Source organism: Ochotona princeps, chromosome 1, assembly GCF_030435755.1.
Source record: "Ochotona princeps isolate mOchPri1 chromosome 1, mOchPri1.hap1, whole genome shotgun sequence".
Classification (NCBI taxonomy): Eukaryota; Metazoa; Chordata; class Mammalia; order Lagomorpha; family Ochotonidae; genus Ochotona; species Ochotona princeps.
Window position 1 is genome coordinate 1,210,168 of NC_080832.1, and position 18,179 is coordinate 1,228,346.

An 18,179-nucleotide genomic window follows, 5' to 3' on the forward strand; every position below is an offset into this window, starting at 1 on the left:
AGCACTTCCCTAATGACGGAGAATTCTGGGCATGTCTGCCCCAGCAGCACAAGCAGGCCAATGAGTGTGGACGCCACATCCATGGCCAAGGCGCGTGTCTCCAAGAACACTACCCCGGGGCCAACGTGCTGTAGACAAACTCCGTCAGGACCCACCACTCACGTCCCACCCCAGGACAATCAGCCCAGGGCACCCAGCACAGACTTCTCACCAAAACACGGGGCAGGGTATGAGGGTCCCACGTACATGGTGGCCTGTCACCTCCTTGGGCACACATAGTTTCTGAGTGGGAAGAAGCCTGCTCTCCAAAGACACCCTCCAGGGAAGGAGCCAGCGCCGAGAAAGCCGGGATCCTCCCGCTGTCACTGCCTCAAACACAGAAACCAACTCAGGTGGGCATGAAGGGACCATGCATGAAGGGACCACTCAGACTTGCCCCCCTTGAAACGGCTTCAAGACCACGGCCAAGGAAGCGGGCAGACAGACAGAATTCCACTGTCCGCCAACAGCTAACGTTCATTAGGCTCTAACGCCTTCAGGCTCACTGAAAAAGTCACTGATTCCAAAGTTTGGAAGGTGCCCAGGAACTTCCAACCCAGGTGAACATCAGGGTGCGGCAAGGCTTTCAGGCCTATTGGGAGCGCCTTCCTTGTCCAGCCATCCCACAACCACGCGACCCTGGTCAGCGCGGGTCCCTGGGTCCCAGCCAGGCCCGAGCCGGGGAGGACGCCTCGCTGGGCCACGGGGCGGGTCTGGGCGGCCGCGGACCTCGGGGCGTGCGCAGACACCGCCCTCCGCGGCCCCACAGGTCCCACCCCGCCGCGGCGACCTGCGGAGCCCAGCACCGGCCGAGCAGGCGCAGGAGCGCGAGGGCTCGGTCCCCGCGGGGCAGCAGCTCCGAGGCTCCGCGGCGCCATTGGGCGAGCGATGTGGGCGCCGGGCGGCCCCCCGGGGCCCGCGGGCTGGGATCGCCGCCGGGTGGGCGCGCGGCTGCGCGCGGCGCTCGCGGGGCTGCACGAGCTGCAGGGGCTGCGCGCCACGCAGCAGGCGCGGGTGCGGGACGCCCTGGCCATGCAGCCCTCGGCCCGGCCCGCGGCCCCCGGCGGCCCTCGCGGCCCCGAGCTGCGGCTGGAGGCGGCGCTGGCCGCGCTGCAGGAGCAGCTGGTGAGCGCGCGGGCGCCGGGGAACGCGGGTCGGAGGCTGCTCCTCCTGCGAGGCTGTGCGGTGGCGGGGGCGGCCATTGGCGTGCAAGTGGGGCGCGGTTTGGGGCTGAACAAGAAGCATTGAGGTTACTGCTGTGTGGGGCGCTCCGCTGAGCGGGGGTCGCAGACGCCCTCCTGTGCCTGGCTGCGTGGGGTTGAGGGCGCCTTTCCGCGTGCGGGAGCCACGCGTGGCCTCTGGATTCCCCTGCCAGGCTGCGGGGCTGCGGGGTTGGAGCACCCCAAGTTACCCTCAGTAAGGCGGCGTTCAATGGGGCCGAGCGCCTAGGGCTGAGCGTTCCAGAGGCTCCTGGGGACTACCGTGGGGACTTCCTGGGCAGGACCCGGTTTCCCCGCGGGCGGGGGCTCGGGCGGTGAGGGTGAGGGGCGACCTTTTAATCTGCCAGGTCCCAGGAGATGCCACGGTGAAATGTGAGAGAAGCTAGGACGCAGTGGGAGGGGTCGGGCTGATGGGGTTACCTGGTTCGCTCCAGGTGGTGGCCGTTCCTGAACAACCATGGACTTGGCCTCTGCCAAGCACTGGGCTTGGGGGGCCTCTGGGCTGTAGGGGAACAGGGAGGGAGCCAGCACCAGCCGTGCTCGGAACAGGGGGTAGTGGGAAGAATGTGTGCGTGAGGGTTTGCGTGTGATGGGGAGCAGCCCGCAGGCCCTCAACTTGTGTGTGGCCCCAGCCAGGCGTGCGCAGACTCCAGGTGTGTGACACGCATGACTTGCTGTGTCCGGGGCAGGGCCTGGGTTCACGATTAACTCGGCCTGGGACACCTGAGTGTGCAGCCTTTAATTACGGGTCGCCTTTCGGGGAGAGATCAAACAGTTTTTGTTTAACTTTTTTTTTTTTAATGTGGGAACCAGAAGGAACATGCAGACTTTAAGTTGAATCTTTGTTCTTGGAAGGGAGTCGTGATCAAAGAGGAGTGATTGAACATCAGCCGGCACCCAGAGCCGCGCGTTGTCCTCTCGCGGAACAATGAGGGGTGATGTCACCGCTGGGCGCGGACTGGGCTGGGAGGCGGTGGGGGTGCCAAGTGCCCCACCCCGTCCCCAGCGGGCCAGTCAAGAGGCAGGTGTCTGCCCCGGGATTCCCCCCGGAGAAGGAGCCGAAGTTTGTTTCTAAGGATTTGAACTCCAGTGCAGGCTCAGCCAACCACACTGCACCCTTGCATGGCTGCAGCAGACTTGCCAAGAGGGGACAGTGGGCTGAGCTGCCGGAGCCCCGTGGGTGAGCCACTTGGCTGCTATGCCCTGGGCCTAGGCAGCCCCATGAACCCCGCACAGCCAGGCAGTGGGATTTTCAGGACCAGCCAGGGGCCTGCAAACATGCTGGCCTGGCGGAGGCAGCCAGAGAGGGAGGTGGCCCTGGTGGGAAGCAGGAGGGCCCTGAAACCTCACCGCAAAGAATTCCCGGGCAGTTGCTTGGGCTGGCTGGGACTTGTTCTGCAAGCGGAGCTGGCATGCATTCTGCTCTTGGAGCTGGAGCAGGGCACCACCCTGGGGTCGGCTGCAGCAGAGCCAGGGGGCTGAGCTTTGCTCAGGCACACACCAAGGCCAGGCGTGCCCCCACACTGCTTGTTTCTCTCTAAAACTGGGGTGACATCTCCCGCCATGGGCCAACCCCTCCACAAGGTACTTCTCTTGTGTGCTGCAGAGCTCCTGGGGGGAGGGAAGGAAGGTTGCGGGTACACAAATCTATGTCGGTCCTGCAGGGGCGTACCTGGTGGGAGGGCCAGTGTGTGTCCTGTGGCCTCAGATTCAGCCCCTAAGAGAAAGTACCCAGCCATGCCCCATGTAGTCCCTGAGGAGCGGCTTAAATGCAAGTTCCCAGGCCTCTAATCAACTGCAGCCCAGGGCCTGCAAGGGACCCCAGTGAGCGACGGGCAGCCCCACCCTGGGCACACCGAGAAGGACTGAGGGCGGTCCCACACCCCATTCTCCCCCCGCTACCCCAGGTGTTCCGGGGCAGCCTCAGGATAGAGCCCACCCAAGCGTGAGGCATGGGAGCGTGAGGGGTACAGGGGCCAGGGAGTGAGGGCAGCATGAGCTCCTGGGACACCGTGGCCCATGCCCCGGCTTCCTCAGAGAGTCGGGAGGCTGGCCGGGGTGCAGGGCTCCTTCCCAGAAGAGATAGCCCCTGGAGTTCAGGTCGGACCTGGGCTGTGAGCCTGGCCGTGGCACTCATGAATAAGGTACAAGTGGCTTGCAGTACAAATGCACCCGGTCCCTCGGTTGGCTGAGTGTGGTTCCTCCGGGGATGGAGATGGGACAGAGACCGTGTCCTGGGCAGCCCTGGCTGTGTGGGCATCGCCGTCAGCCCCTGTGCGAGTGCCTGTGGCAGGCAAGGGGGCTCTGTGTTTCGCAGCAGCTCTGGGAGCGCAAAGCCGGTGGAATCGGGTTTATCAGCAACACTTGAGTCTCAGGAACTCGCCTGCGTGGCCACCCCTGCCAAGATGACAGCCACTTGTCTCTGGGATGATGTCCTCTTTCTGGAAGGTCTGATGCGACTGGGGGTTAAAAGCTTACTCGGGGACTTGGAAAACAGGATGCACAATAGCAGCCATGCTCTCCTGAGAGAGTGTGGACCGCAGCCTGCCCTGCTGAGCCAGCTCCCTGCACGCAAAGGCTTGAGGCTACAGGTCTGGAAAGCAGGTACAGCCATGGTAGGACAGGAAGTATGGTGGCCCATTTCACAGATGGCAACACTGAGGACAGAGTGAGGCTGTAGGCTCCCAGGGGATCTCAAATGCTTTTGTCCTGGACAAAGCTGGAGAGAGAGCTTCCATCTGCTGGCCCCACCCAGATGGCCACACTATCCTGAGCTGGCACTCCATCCGGGTCTCCCAGGAGGGTACATGGGCCCCAGCCCTGGGTCCATCCTCCTGCCTTCCCGAGTGCATTAGCACAGAGCTGGACTGGAAGAGGAGCAGCCGGGATTCAAGCAGGTGATCCAGTGGAGGCTGCTGGCTCCGCAGGCAGCAGCTCAGCCCACCACTCCACGCCTGTCTCCCCAGCGACGGTCACTCCTGCTCAGAAGGCAAAAAGCGCCTCCTGTTGGAGGCTCCCATGAAGGCAGGGCCCACGCTGGGCACGAGCAGAGGGAGGCGTATTCTGTGGCGCTCAGAGAACAGAGGAAAGGGGGGGTGGTACCCTTGGGCGAGAGGTGGCTCTGCGTTGGCTTGCTCCTGGCATCACCCGCGGCTGCCTCCCCTTGGCCACATGAGGAGGTGTCAGGCTGGGAATCACTACTGTCTGCAGATGTTTGTATGGGAAGGGAGGGACACGGGCGGTGCTGCATGTCCCTGGAGGGCAGGACCGGCTCTGAGAGGTAGAACCACCTGCCAGGGACGCGTGTCCCGTGGGTGCTGCTGTGTGGAGCATGGCCCCTGGCGTGCAGCTCAGCTCTGTCTTGTTCCTTCCCCCAGTCCCAGCTGCGGAGGCAGGACACAGGCCTGAAGACACACCTGGAGCAGCTGGGCCAGCAGATCAGCGAACTGCAGCTGGGCATGTGCAGATCATCCAGCGAGGCTGTGGACAGTGACAGCAGGCCCAGCTCAGGTACGCTGCACGCCCCTGGCCAGCGGGTGGCCACGGCAGAATTTGAAAAATGACTGATCACTGTCAGCTTCTCACAGACTCGCTGTCCTCCAAGGTCCTGAATATCCTCTGCCATCCAGCTGTGCACCTACCTGTCATGTCCCGTCCAACTGTGCACCCACCTGCCCTGTGCTATGCCCAGCTGTGTACCCACCTGCCCTGTGCTATGCCCAGCTGTGTACCCACCTGCCCTGTCCTGCCCAGCTGTGCACCCACCTGCCCTCTCCTTCCAGCTGTGCACCCACCTGCCCTGTGCTCTGTCCAGCTGTGCACCCACCAGCCCTGTGCTCTGTCCAGCTGTGCACCCACCTGCCCTGTGCTCTGTCCAGCTGTGTACCCACCTGCCCCTCTCCCAGGCAGCGAGGCGCTCACCCACCCCGTCCTGCTTTTTCCAGGTTTCTATGAACTGAGCGACGGTGCGTCCTGCTCCCTGTCCACCTCCTGTGCCTCTGTGTGCAGTGACCATGTGTCCCCTTCCCTGGGCAGTCTGTTGCCTGCTATCCAGATCTCCAAGGACAGGCCTGCCATGGGGGACTGGCGGCCCCGGTCAGCAGATGAGACCACGGTACCAGTGTGGAGACCCCAGCCCACGGAGGAAGTTAGCGGGCTGCCAGGCAGCACAGAGGATGCTGTCCGGCTGCCCCGGGGCACATTCCGTCCCCGACCAGTGTCCACAGGTAAGAAACTCCCAGGAGGTGGGAGGTGATGCGTTCAGGGAAAGGCCAGGCACTCCCAACCACTGGTATGTGTTCTTATGGTGACTCAGAATGTAGGTCAACAATTTCCACAGTCTCTCTCTGAGACCCCAGCTCTGCCAGGGTGGCACGCTCGGCCCCTCCCCTCCTGACGCCTGCCTGTCCTTCTGGTCCCTAGGTGATCTGGACCGTGTCTTGCAGGACTCCAACAAGGGCCACTGCCAGGGTGCAGAACTCCTGTGCCAGGTTCTGGACCCCAAGTACCAGCGGGACCTGGTGTCCAGGGGCGGCCGAGAGGTCTACCCCTACCCCAGTCCCCTGCACGCCGTGGCCCTGCAGAGTCCCCTGTTCGCCCTGACCAAGGAGGCCCTACCCCTGGCCCACCCCATGCCCCCTGCCCAGCCTGTTCCCTGCACCCCCAAAACTGGGCAGGCCCCTGAGGTGGGCCCAGCGGGCGCCTACATCCACAGGCTGCTCTATCTACATGGCCAGAGGGCATCCCCCGGGGCCGGTGCCCGCAGCCAGGAGCCACCCAGGCTGGATGCATGCCCATCCCCACAGAAGCTGGGCCAGGACCACAGGCCAAGCAGCATGGCAGGAACCCCCAGCAGGGACGGCCCCAGGCGGCAGGGACTTGGGCCTTTTGGGGACGCCCAACACCCCTGCCATCTCCCAAAGAATGACCCTGGACCCAAGGATGGATGTGTGCCAGGGGAGATGACTGGAGGCCCCCTTCCCAGCTCCCAGGCCCCACAGCCTCCCAGGGCCCTGGATGGCCACCAAGGCCAAGGCTCATCCCCAGCCAGGAGGCTCCAAGAGCTCCGGCCTCTGGCCTCCGGGCACTTAATCCCCAAGCTGGGAGTGGAAGGCAGAGCCTCCCTGCAGGCCCTGACCACCAGCCACCCCAAGCCCAAGGCTGTGAAGGGCCGGAGGAGGGCCTGCGACAAGGGGCCGAGCTCCAGGAAGCTGCCGCTGCCCCCAGAGAGACTTTGCTCTGTCCCTGGGGCCTGCCATCCAGCCGCGGCATGCGACCCCTCCCGGGTGCTTCTGGGGGCAGGGCTCAGGGGGACGCCCACCCTGGCCGCGGAGGCGCGGGGCCGGTCTTGCTCCGAGTCCACCCTCTATCCTGTGTCCTTCCTCGTGCCCCTGGTGGTAGCCCCGCGAGCCAGTTACCCAGCGCCAGCCCAGGGGCTGTTCCCCTTGGAATCGCGGAAGAAGCCGCGCAGGTGGAGGTCCACGGCGGAGGTCTCAGGCTGGAGAGCAGCGGGCGTCGGGCTGAGGCTGGAGCCTGGAAAAGCGTGCGCGCAGGCTGTGTCCCAGCCGCCGGAGCGCCCGGCCCAGTGCGCCTCACTTCCCAGCTCCACAGTCGCCCACAGCAGCGAAGACGATGCCAGCGCCCGCTCCGCCAGCTGCTTCGGGGACTCCGAGTCCAGCGGCAGCGACACCACCGAGGGCAGTGCACGCAGGAGCACCGGCCTGGACAGCACGCGGCCAGGGCAAGGAATGCGGACCCCCGGGGGTGCCAGGCCATCCCTACCTCCCGTGCCCCATCTGTGCCGCGTCCGGGCGTCCCGCGCGCTGAAAAAGAAGATCCGCAGGTTCCAGCCCGCGGCGCTGAAGGTCATGACCATGGTGTGAGACCTGGGGATTCAGGACCAGCCCACTGCACGCGTGTCTGCCATGGCGTCTCCCACGCCATGCTCCCTGGCTGTCCAGTGCCGCCCGCAGTGCTGCCGCTGTTTGCCCCGGTGCCGGACAGGATGGATCTGAGACTGGTTCTGCGTCCGTCTTTCTTTCGGCCTCCATCCTTGGGCATTTCCATGGGTGTCCGCTGCACGGAGGGTGCTGCACCCCCACCCTGCCCATCGGGAGGAGGGAACACTGTCTACAATGTCCACACATGGAGCTTAGAAGTGCTGGCAGAACACCAAGTAACCTTAGTATGTGTGTCTGTTTTTCCAAAGGTTTCTTCAGCCTGAGATTTTGGCCACACGTGTGGCATCTGCAATTCCCAGAGCCACGACTGAGGGGGCAGCTGTAACGGGCTGCTGGGCCAGGGGCCGGCACCACAGGGGCCTGGGGCTTGCGGGGGGTGGCGGACGGGGTCACAGCTCCAGGGTGTGGTCGCAGCTTCCTGCGGAAGGAAGGGTGAAAAGCCACCTGAGCCAGCTGGGAGACCTGGGAGACCTTAGACCCTGGGATCCACATCCCCAGGAGGCTAGCTTCCGGGTTCAGCCTGCTGAGAGCCCCATGTTCAGATCCACTAACACTGGAGAGCAGGGGCGGGGAGTGGGGGCACCCACCCCAGAGGTGCTGGCTGCATTCTGGAGATGCCCAACCCGATTGGCGCTGGCCGCAGGACACGTGTGTGACCTTCAGCGGGTGTGCTTCCCTCAGCGTGGTGCCCAGGGTCGTTGGACTCTGACTGTGCCTGGCCAGCCGGCATGTGAGGCTGCCGACACAGGCGCTGCCGGGGACATGGCCGTGGCTTGGCTGCCCTAACGCAGCCCCTGCTCCCTGCCTGGCACCTGCTGCTCGGAGATGCCCCCACAATTTTGGGGGACCCCTCCCATCCTTACAGGGAAGCTCCCCAGGGTCCTGCTCTGCTTGGTGCCAAGGGGCCCCTAGTTTGATAACACCAGGAAGCGAAACCTGATGGTGGCGGGAAGAGGGTTCAACAATTTGCCCCAGGGATGCCTGGCCCCTCCCCACGCTGCCCCTGGCAGAATGGCCTCTGCATTCTACAGTGGAACAGGCCTGGACACCTGCACTGGACCATGCCCAGGCCAACCCGGCCACACTGGCCTGGGCGCTCTCCACTCCCTCCGCAGAGGCCCCACCTCACCCCTGCCCCGATGCACATCTACCTCAGTAAACCTCATGGCAGATCCGTCCATCCTGCCCATCTTTGCTCCATCCATCCATCATACCGGCACCCTCCTGCACGTGCCTGTCCCTACAGTGTTCTCACTCTCTCTCTCTCCCCCCACCACCCCTCCAGGGCCCACGGCCAGGGCAGCAGGTACTGGCTTTGGGGTCCGCTGGGTTGTGGGCAGGTAGCCATCGCATGGCCTCACTGCCCAGCCGCTCCCTGGCTCATGAAGTGAGGGAATAGGCTGGGGGCCAGCATGGAGCCAGTCTCACAGCTTCGGCCAACGTTGGATTCTGCAAACATCACACTCCACCCCTGCACGCTGGGCCCTGCACGCTTCACACGCTCCACCCCTGCACGCTGGGCGCCCGCAGGCTTCACACACTCCACCCCTACACGCTGGGCCCTGCAGGCTTCACACACTCCACCCTGGCACGTTGCGCATCCATGCTTGTGCAGTGTGCAAAGCCACTGCCCTGCTGTGAGCCTACACTTCCTGCCATGAGGGTTTATGGCCCCTACACAACCAGGGCTTCCCTGGGGCCTGTCACGGTAGCCTAGTGGCTAAAGTCCTCACCTTGCACGTGTCAGAATCCCATATGAGCACCACTTCATGTGCTAGTGGCCCTGCTTCCCATCCAGCTCCCTGCTGTGGCCTGGGAAAGCAGTCGAGGATGGCCCAAAGCCTCAGGACCCTGCACCCACGTGGGAGACCAGAAGAAGCTCCTGGCTGCTGGCTTCAGATCGGCACAGCTCCGTTGTGGCCACTTGGGGAGTGAATCACCAGACAAAAGATCTTCCCCTCTCTCTCTTCTTCTCTGTATATCTGACTTTACAATAAAAATAAAATAAATCTTTTTAATTTAATTATTATTTTATTTTGATAAATAAAAAATAGTTGGTTATGGCACAAAGAGTCAAGGGATGCAGCAAAGTGGGTAAGACCATTGTTTCCACATCCTTTCTCTCTCTCTCTCTCTCTCTCTCTCTCTCTCTCTTTCTCTTTTTCCCTGTAAGAGGTAAGGGGGGAGATAAAGGGAGAAGCCCCACCCAGCCTCCCATCCCGCCTCCCACCCATCCCAGGGTACCCAACATGGGGCATACTCTAGGGTCCTGCTCAAGTGGTTTTGATAATTCAGCACTTCTGAATCGCTGCCAGTCTTGCCATTCCAAGCACAATGAAATCTCCAGAATCCACTGGCTGACATAGCCCACCAAGTCTCCGTTTGCCCAAATTTTCACTGCCAACACATGGCTGGGGTAGATGTTCGATTTGTCCTGTCCTCCGTCCTCTGTTGTGGTCCCAGGTGTCCTCTGCAGGCTCCGATGGACTGCTGTATCCTCCACGTGCACCTGGACACGCTGTCCACTGCTCCATCTCAGCCTCTGAGGAGGCCCAGCTCTGACACATGCACTCCATGGTCAGACCACGGAACCTGCCCTTTTCTACATGGTTGGGTTCTAGGACCAGCAGTTCAGTTGGAGGGATCCCCAAAGAAACTTCGTCTGAGGTGATCCCAGACCTGATTCTTGTGTGTGCTTGCTGGAACAGGGTCCAGCACCGTCCGTCGCCCCAGTCAGCTTATGCACATGCTGGTCATTGCAATTGCTGGGTCAGATCTGTTTCCAGCCCTGTCTTCTACAAGAACCAATGGGTGTTGCCGTCCAGCTGATCCTGCCCATCTCACACTCAGCCCTCACGCAAACCAGTGGGAGCTGCAGCTAGTCAGAGTGACCCATGATAACCCCCACCAGGCCCGCCCACTGCCCTGGTTCCCGTGCTTGCCAGTATGTACATCAGACTGGTCCAGTCTGTCCACAGCCCATTCAGCTCTCATACATGTCAATGGGCATTGAAGCCTAGTTCAACCCAACCAGCTCAACTATCCAGCCCACACACATACTGGCGGGTACTGTTCTGTCTAGCGACCCCTGCCCAGTCCTGGTTTTCATGCTCTCCAGTGGGAGTGGTAACCCAAGAGGGAAGAGCCCACTATTTCCCTACTAGGCCACTCCCACTTCCGGATCATGCACTCTCTAGGTGGTTCTGGAGTTTAACTTGACAATATTAGCCCCCAGTGCCAGCCTCTGCCAGCTGATGCTGCGGCTAAGCCCAACCAACCCTCACCCACTCTGATTTATGCTTGTACCAGTAGGAACAGTCAGTCCAGCCTGGCTTTTTCCTGATCTGGCTAACATGAGGCCAACAGGTGTGGTAGCCCTGCCTGATCTGGTCTGCCCCCATCCCAACTCACACTCTCCAGTGGGAGTGGTGGTCCAGCAGGGGAGCCCTCCCCCCTCCCCCTGCCAGCTTTGCCCCCTCACCCATGGTTCTCAAGTGTGCTGGTTGGGTGCTATAGCCCAGTCTGGCGTGGCCCGCCTCACCTCGTCATTTGCCAGTGAGTGTTGTGGCCTGGGCCAGCCCGGCCCACTCCCAATTCCAGCTCCCGCTGGCGGGGGTTACAGCCTAACCCAGCCCAGCCCATCTGGTACTCAGTCCCAGCCCTAATGTGTGCTGGTATGTGTTGCGACCATACCTGGCCCGACCCACACTCTGTTCTGGTGCTTGGATTCGCCAGTGGGTGATGTGAACTGTTTCAGCCTGGTCTGCCCTCAACCTGTGCCATATGTATGCCGCCGAGTACCATTCCCTGGTCTGGGATGCCCCCTATTGCGGTTCTTGCGCTCACCTGCAGGGACTATGTCCCGACAGGCTCCTCCATCAGAACCTCTCCCAATGCCAGATCTCACACACACCGGTGGGTCCATGGGCCAGCCTACTCAGTCCACCTCCTGTCCTGGCAGGAACAGTGGCCTTTCCTGACTGGCCTTCAACTCTTTCCAGCTCTTACTGTTGGATGTTTCAACCCAGCCAAGCCTGGCGCGTGCCCAGACACAGCTCACACATGGCTCAGTAGGGGCAGAGACCTGGCCTAGTCCATCCTACACCCACCTTGGTCCTCCAGAGCCCCAGTCCACACTTCCTGGGGTCCCCACACATGCTGCACACACAGACCTGGGGTCCCCACACATGCTGCACCCCCACAACCAGGGTCACCCATCCATGCTGCACCCCATAGACCCGGGGTCCATACTATGCTACACCCCACTGACCCGAGGTCCCCCACCCAAGGTACATCCACAGACCCAGGGTCCCCCACATGCTGCTCCCTGTGGATGGACAAACACATGTGTACATTGTCACAGCACAGCGCTCTGCTCCCTGTGGATGGACAAACACACGCGTACATTGTCACAGCACAGCGCTCTGCTCCCTGTGGATGGACAAACACACGCGTACATTGTCACAGCACAGCGCTCTGCTCCCTGTGGATGGAAAAACACACGTGTACATTGTCACAGCACAGCGCTCTGCTCCCTGTGGATGGACAAACACACGTGTACATTGTCACAGCACAGCGCTCTGCTCCCTGTGGCTGGTCAAACACACGTGTACATTGTCACAGCACAGCGCTCTGCTCCCTGTGGCTGGTCAAACACACGTGTACATTGTCACAGCACAGCGCTCTGCTCCCTGTGGCTGGTCAAACACACGTGTACATTGTCACAGCACAGCGCTCTGCTCCCTGTTGCCCCCCCAGACCCCTCCCGCAGGGCAGCTGGAATGCCCTAGCCCAGATGTTCTCCCCGTGACTGGGCAGCTCCAGCAGGTCTGTGGCCTCATGGAGGGCTTCGCTCCTCTTGTAGACTACTCTGTTGAGAATCGTCATTCTCAGAGTAGCCAGCCATTCAGTTTTTTTTTTTTTTTTAAAGATTTTATTATTATTGGAAAGCCGGATATACAGAGAGGAGGAGAGACAGAGAGGAAGATCTTCCGTCCGATGATTCACTCCCCAAGTGAGCCGCAACGGGCCGGTGCGCGCCAATCCGATGCCGGGACCAGGAACCTCTTCCAGGTCTCCCACGCGGGTGCAGGGTCCCAAAGCTTTGGGCCGTCCTCAACTGCTTTCCCAGGCCACAAGCAGGGAGCTGGATGGGAAGTGGAGCTGCCGGGATTAGAACCGGCGCCCATATGGGATCCCGGGGCTTTCAAGGCGAGGACTTTAGCCGCTAGGCCACGCCGCCGGGCCCAGCCATTCAGTTTTCCAAAATGCATTCGGAGGTGCCAGGACCCAGAGTCAGCAGCGACGCAGTGTCCGAACTGCCTGGGCAGAGCTCACGCACACTCCTCCCAGGGCAGGCGAAGAAGGTTAAAACACAATGTTATCATTCCATACAAGCCCTGTGCCCACTCTGCCCATCCCTGCACTGGCACATGCACGCACCGCAGGCAGCAGGTGGAGGTTGCCACACTCGGGCCCCTGGCTCCAGGCCTAGACCCTGGTCCTGCCTGCGACCCACAGGCCCCTGGGGAGAGAGCAGCGCTGGCTCTCAGCCTCGGAGTCAAAGCACCCGAGTCTCTGATCAGACCTCGCTCGGGCTCCAGGCTGCCGAGTGTGGCCCGGCCCGGCCCTGGCTGTGTGAGCAATGGAGGGAAGAAGCAATGGGTACAACTTCGCTCTCTCCCTTTCAAACACCCTGACATCAAGTCTTAAGTGTTTAAAACGGAGTCCCCTGCATCCAGTCCTCACAGGATCCAAGGAACGGCTTACAGGACAGGGTGCTGGTCCCCTGGAAGCTGCCTGGGTCCTGTGGTCCCACCCCGGGCCTGGGGCACTGCGGGTGGCCTCTGACGCCTCTGGCCCTCGGTGCTGATCCAGCTGCAGGCCAGGGACCCTCGCGTCACTCTGAGCAGCACCCATCTGCCCGCAGTGCTCCGCAGGCCTGGGAGCTGACCCCTGGGGACATGGGCATGCCATTGTCACCTGACTAAACTGGCCTTTTTCTGAACTTTATTCTTTCTAATAGAAAAGGGAAGGGGAGAGAAGGGATGAGAGAGAGAAAGATTTTCCATCGTCTGATTCACTCCCCAAGGTGGCTGCAACAGCCAAAGTTCGACCGGCCCAAAGCCAGGAGCCAGGCGCTTCCTCCAGCTGTCCCACGTGGGCACAGGGGCTCCAGCACATGGCCCTCCTCTGCTGCTTCCTCAGGCACATCAGCAGGAAGCTGGATCGGAAATCAAGCAGCCGAACAGCAACTAGCGCCCGATACAGAGTGCGTTGTCCCAGGTCACAGCTTTCCCTTAAGCCACGAGGCCAGCGCCGGGCGTGCCTTTTCAGAGACAAGGTCAACTTTGGTGTGTTCTGTACTAGACAGAGCGACACGATCCGCTACAGGGAAAGCAAAGCCAGTGACGGAAGAGACCGGGCCGGGCGGCCTCGGGTTGGCCTCTACGCACCTCTGAGCTGCTCTGTCCTGGGGTTTCACCCTGGTGGGGGGCAGGGGGCAGCTGACGCAGCCGCGTGCTTTCCTGTTGGTTGTCTCTCGTGCCTGCCCAGCGGGGCCGTGGCAGAGGGAGGCCAGACCTGCCAGGCGCCGCCCTGGCCTGGGCACCCCCACAGAGACAGGGGGCCCAAGTTAAACACTTGATTGAACAACATCAGCCTTGGTTAAACATTAACCCCCTGACCCCCTGCTTCAGTGGCACTGCCTCCCAGGATGGAGTGGACAGAGTCCGAGCACGAAGCCAACACCAGGGCCACTCGGGGGGGGAGGGCGGGGGCACTGAGTTCCTCAGCCTGGCTTCAGAGGGCGGCGTACACACCTGTGACAGGCAGGGGACTCCGCAAGGTGGGATGACTGGACTGGAGTGAAGGGTCCTCAAAGCTCTGGGTGCTGAGGCTGGCAGAGGACAAGCGTCTGAGTGTGGGCAGCAGTGTGCAGGACAGGAGCGTGGCCACAGGGTAGGACCGCAGGGTGCCCCACCCTGTTCAGCCGCCCACAGCCTGTGCCCACTGTGGCCGTGGGAGCCTCACTCATCTCAGCCCAGCTGCGTCAGGCCTCGGCTGACCAGTGTGGTCATAAGGGAATCCATAGTACCCAGGACATGCAGCTCCGACACTGCGGTGCAACACCACAGGACCCAGGTTCAAGTCCCAGCTCTGGTGCTTGATCCAAGGTTCAGCCCTGGAGAGGCAACATGGCAGCCCGAGTGGTGCAGTCACTGTCACTCACAGGAAGATGGCCCGGTCCTGAGGTCCTGTCACAGGGAGAGGTGGGTAGAGTGCCAGTTTCTTGGCCATGAGTGGGCCTCGGCCAGCCAGGGTCGTTGTGGGTTTCTAAGGAGTGAGTTATCACTTGGGAGTCCTTTCTGTCTCTCTCTCCATCAATACTCAACAGAAGATGAGGGTGGGCGAACAGTGCATCAGGCTGAGGCTTCCCGGCCAGCCTGCCATCCGCAAGTTCCTCCAGGGTCTTGTTCCCCACCGGGCTCCGGGGATCTGCTGAGAGCAGAGAGGTGGCCTCAATGGGATCTCGGCGCCCCCCACAAAGAGACAAAGGTCTTCCTGAAACTGTCCCCACAGCCTGTCCCACACCTGAGCAACCAGGAGCCTGTGGGAGCTGGGGGGTCGGGGCAGAGGGGGGCCCCGGACTCAGCAGGTGCCATTCTCTGCATGGGTGGCCCTCTGGAGTGGCGGTGCTGCCACAGCCTTGGGGGGCGTTAAGAGAGCTAAAGGAGGACATGCAGGTGCTACAGCCACCTCACAGCTCCCTCGACCAGCTGCACACACACTCAGGGTCTGCCTCACCCCTTGACCTCCTCCTCCTCGTCCTCCTGGGCCGTGCACATTCACACTGATCTACACGGCGCCAGCCCGAGCTCCAACTGGCCGTGCAGCCGGCTGTGCAGGCTCCCCTGGGGCTGCCTTAGCACGCTGTCTGCCCAGCTTTGTGCAGGGCAGGGGAGAGTTCGCACATTGCCTTCCTCTGTGAGAGAGTGTGAGACAAAGGCCGCAGAGAGGAAACTGGAGCCCTGGGTCTGGTCCAGGCCTGGGTGCCAACCACAGATACTACCCGGCCCACTGCCCAGCACCCAGGGAGAAAGCAGAGCCGTGGGCAGCCTGCAAGGCCGAGCACTGTAGTTGGGTCTCTTATCAACTCGTGGGCACAGGGGGATGAATGAGCTGCTTTCTCCAGCTTTGAACTGAGACGTCCAGGGAACCCTCGCTGCCCGAGATAACCGGCAGCCAGCTCTCCAGCCTCCAGGGGCTTTCCCAGCATGAGAATGGGACCTTTGTCAGGAGCTCATTGCAGCTCGCGTCCCAACACGGACCACAGCCTGGGCAGCGGGATGAGCAAGCAGAGGCAGAGCTAGCCATAGGGAACCCAGCCAAGGACATTACTGGGGTCTGGAAAACAGAGAGGGTCTTAAAGTAGGATGGGAGCCCTTCCCAAGAGGCAACACATGCACAGCTTGATTCGAACAACCTCACGGCTGCCAGGCAGAGACCCGGATGGCTCTCATATGATGTCCCAGAGGATGAGGAGTCAGAGGCGTGCGGGACCTGCTGCCCAACACAGACAGAGAGAAGGGCAGGGCTGGGGAGGTGCACAGCGTGCTCACACCTGTCCTCTCTCTCACACACACACACACACAGGAGTGCAGTGTGCACAGGGTGCTCACACCTGTCCTCTCTCTCTCACACACACACACACACAGGAGTGCAGTGTGCACAGGGTGCTCACACCTGTCCCCTCTCTCTCTCACACACACAGGAGTGCAGTGTCCACAGGGTGCTCACACCTGTCCTCTCTCTCTCTCTCACACACACACACACACACACAGAGGAGTGCAGTGTGCACAGGGTGCTCATGCCTGTCCTCTCTCTCTCTCACACACACAGGAGTGCAGTGTGCACAGGGTGCTCACACCTGTCCTCTCTCTCTCTCACACACACACAGAGGAGTGCAGTGTGCACAGGGTGCTCACACCTGTCCTCTCTCTCTCTCTCACACACACACACACACAGAGGAGTGCAGTGTGCACAGGGTGCTCACACCTGTCCTCTCTCTCTCTCCCTCTCACACACACACACAGAGGAGTGCAGTGTGCACAGGGTGCTCACACCTGTCTCTCTCTCTCTCACACACACACACAGGAGTGCAGTGTGCACAGGGTGCTCACACCTGTCCCCTCTCTCTCACACACACACACACAGGAGTGCAGTGTGCACAGGGTGCTCACGCCTGTCCTCTCTCTCTCTCCCTCTCACACACACACACAGAGGAGTGCAGTGTGCACAGGGTGCTCACGCCTGTCCTCTCTCTCTCACACACACACACAGAGGAGTGCAGTGTGCCCAGGGTGCTCACACCTGTCCTCTCTCTCTCTCTCTCACACACACAGGAGTGCAGTGTGCACAGGGTGCTCACGCCTGTCCTCTCTCTCTCTCTCACACACACAGAGGAGTGCAGTGTGCACAGGGTGCTCACACCTGTCCTCTCTCTCTCACACACACACAGAGGAGTGCAGTGTGCACAGGGTGCTCACACCTGTCCTCTCTCTCTCTCACACACACACACAGGAGTGCAGTGTGCCCAGGGTGCTCACACCTGTCCTCTCTCTCTCTCTCTCACACACACAGGAGTGCAGTGTGCACAGGGTGCTCACGCCTGTCCTCTCTCTCTCTCTCACACACACAGAGGAGTGCAGTGTGCACAGGGTGCTCACACCTGTCCTCTCTCTCTCACACACACACAGAGGAGTGCAGTGTGCACAGGGTGCTCACGCTTGTCCTCTCTCTCTCTCTCTCACACACACAGGAGTGCAGTGTGCCCAGGGTGCTCACACCTGTCCTCTCTCTCTCTCACACACACACACCCACAGGAATGTAGTGTGCACAGGGTGCTCACAGCTCTTTTCTCTCTCTCCTCTCTCTCACGCACACACACACACACACACGGGAGTGCAGTGTGTTTCCGAAGTCCCACCTGAGTTATTTTGTGTCACAGGGACTTGTCTTCCTTCTGTGCTGCGCGTGGTGATGGGATTCCCTTGTTGTGCCCTGCTGCCCTGAATGACTGCCAGTCCTCCGCTCTTGTTCCTGTGTTCCCCCAATGCTTTTGGCTACCAAGCCTGGCAGGAGCTAAGCCAACCACAGCAGCACCTGGGACGAATGTGAACTCTCTAAGAGGCTACATCTGTTGTTCATTTTTCCTGCCTCTTGCGCACCTGAGACGTGGAATTCCACACGGAGGCCTCCGACAGGCCCTGCTGCGCTGCACCTGAGTTTGACCAGGAGTGGGCATGTGCCCCTGGTGTCAGGACCTTCTCACTTGTGGACAGTCGGTGATGGAATGAGGCAGCACACCTGTGTCTCCTGCCCACCATGCACACGTCCCCATGTGCACAGCGCAGGGACACTCCTGCCTTGGCTGGTCACACTTGCTTCCAGAACCTTCCTGGCTGCCCCATCGGTCCACTGTGACCCTACATGTTTCAGTCAGCTTGCACAGGAGAACTTGGGCATATGGATCAGGCATTGGTGCTTGCCAGTGGAAACTCAGCCAGTCCAAGCTCAACAAGCTGGGGCTTTGGGAAAGAGGCCAAGAGTTAGTGTCCTTTTCCATTTATTGACATGAGAGACAAAGGAGTTCCCATCTGCTGGGTCCCTTCCCGACTGCTCTAACAGGGTGGCTGGACCAGCTGGGAGTTCACACTTAATCCAGGCCTCTCTGAGAGCATCAGGGACCCCCAGACCTCCCTGAGACCAGTGGGGACCCACAGGAGGCCCTGAGACCAGCGGGGACTGCTGTGGCATCCCCAGTGCCCTCCATGACCCCCCCACCCCCCGCAGCCTGCAGTGGCCAGAAGTCGGAGCTGGGGCAGGTGTGCAGTCAATTCTTGCTGCGACCCTGGTCCCTCTGGCCAGATTGAGGCCCACACCAAGCATCTGGGCTCTG

At 61.3% G+C, this 18,179-nt stretch overlaps 1 protein-coding gene across 1 annotated transcript; it reads left to right on the top strand.

Annotated features, from left to right (window-relative positions):
- Positions 1-887: 887 nt before the first annotated feature.
- Positions 888-7,248, top strand: DACT2 (dishevelled binding antagonist of beta catenin 2). The gene is made up of 4 exons (XM_058670632.1): positions 888-1,164; positions 4,637-4,769; positions 5,204-5,485; positions 5,682-7,248. The coding sequence occupies exons 1-4, from the start codon at positions 928-930 to the stop codon at positions 7,139-7,141; spliced, it is 2,112 nt and encodes a 703-aa protein (XP_058526615.1). The 5' UTR covers positions 888-927; the 3' UTR covers positions 7,142-7,248.
- The last annotated feature ends 10,931 nt before the right edge of the window (positions 7,249-18,179 follow it).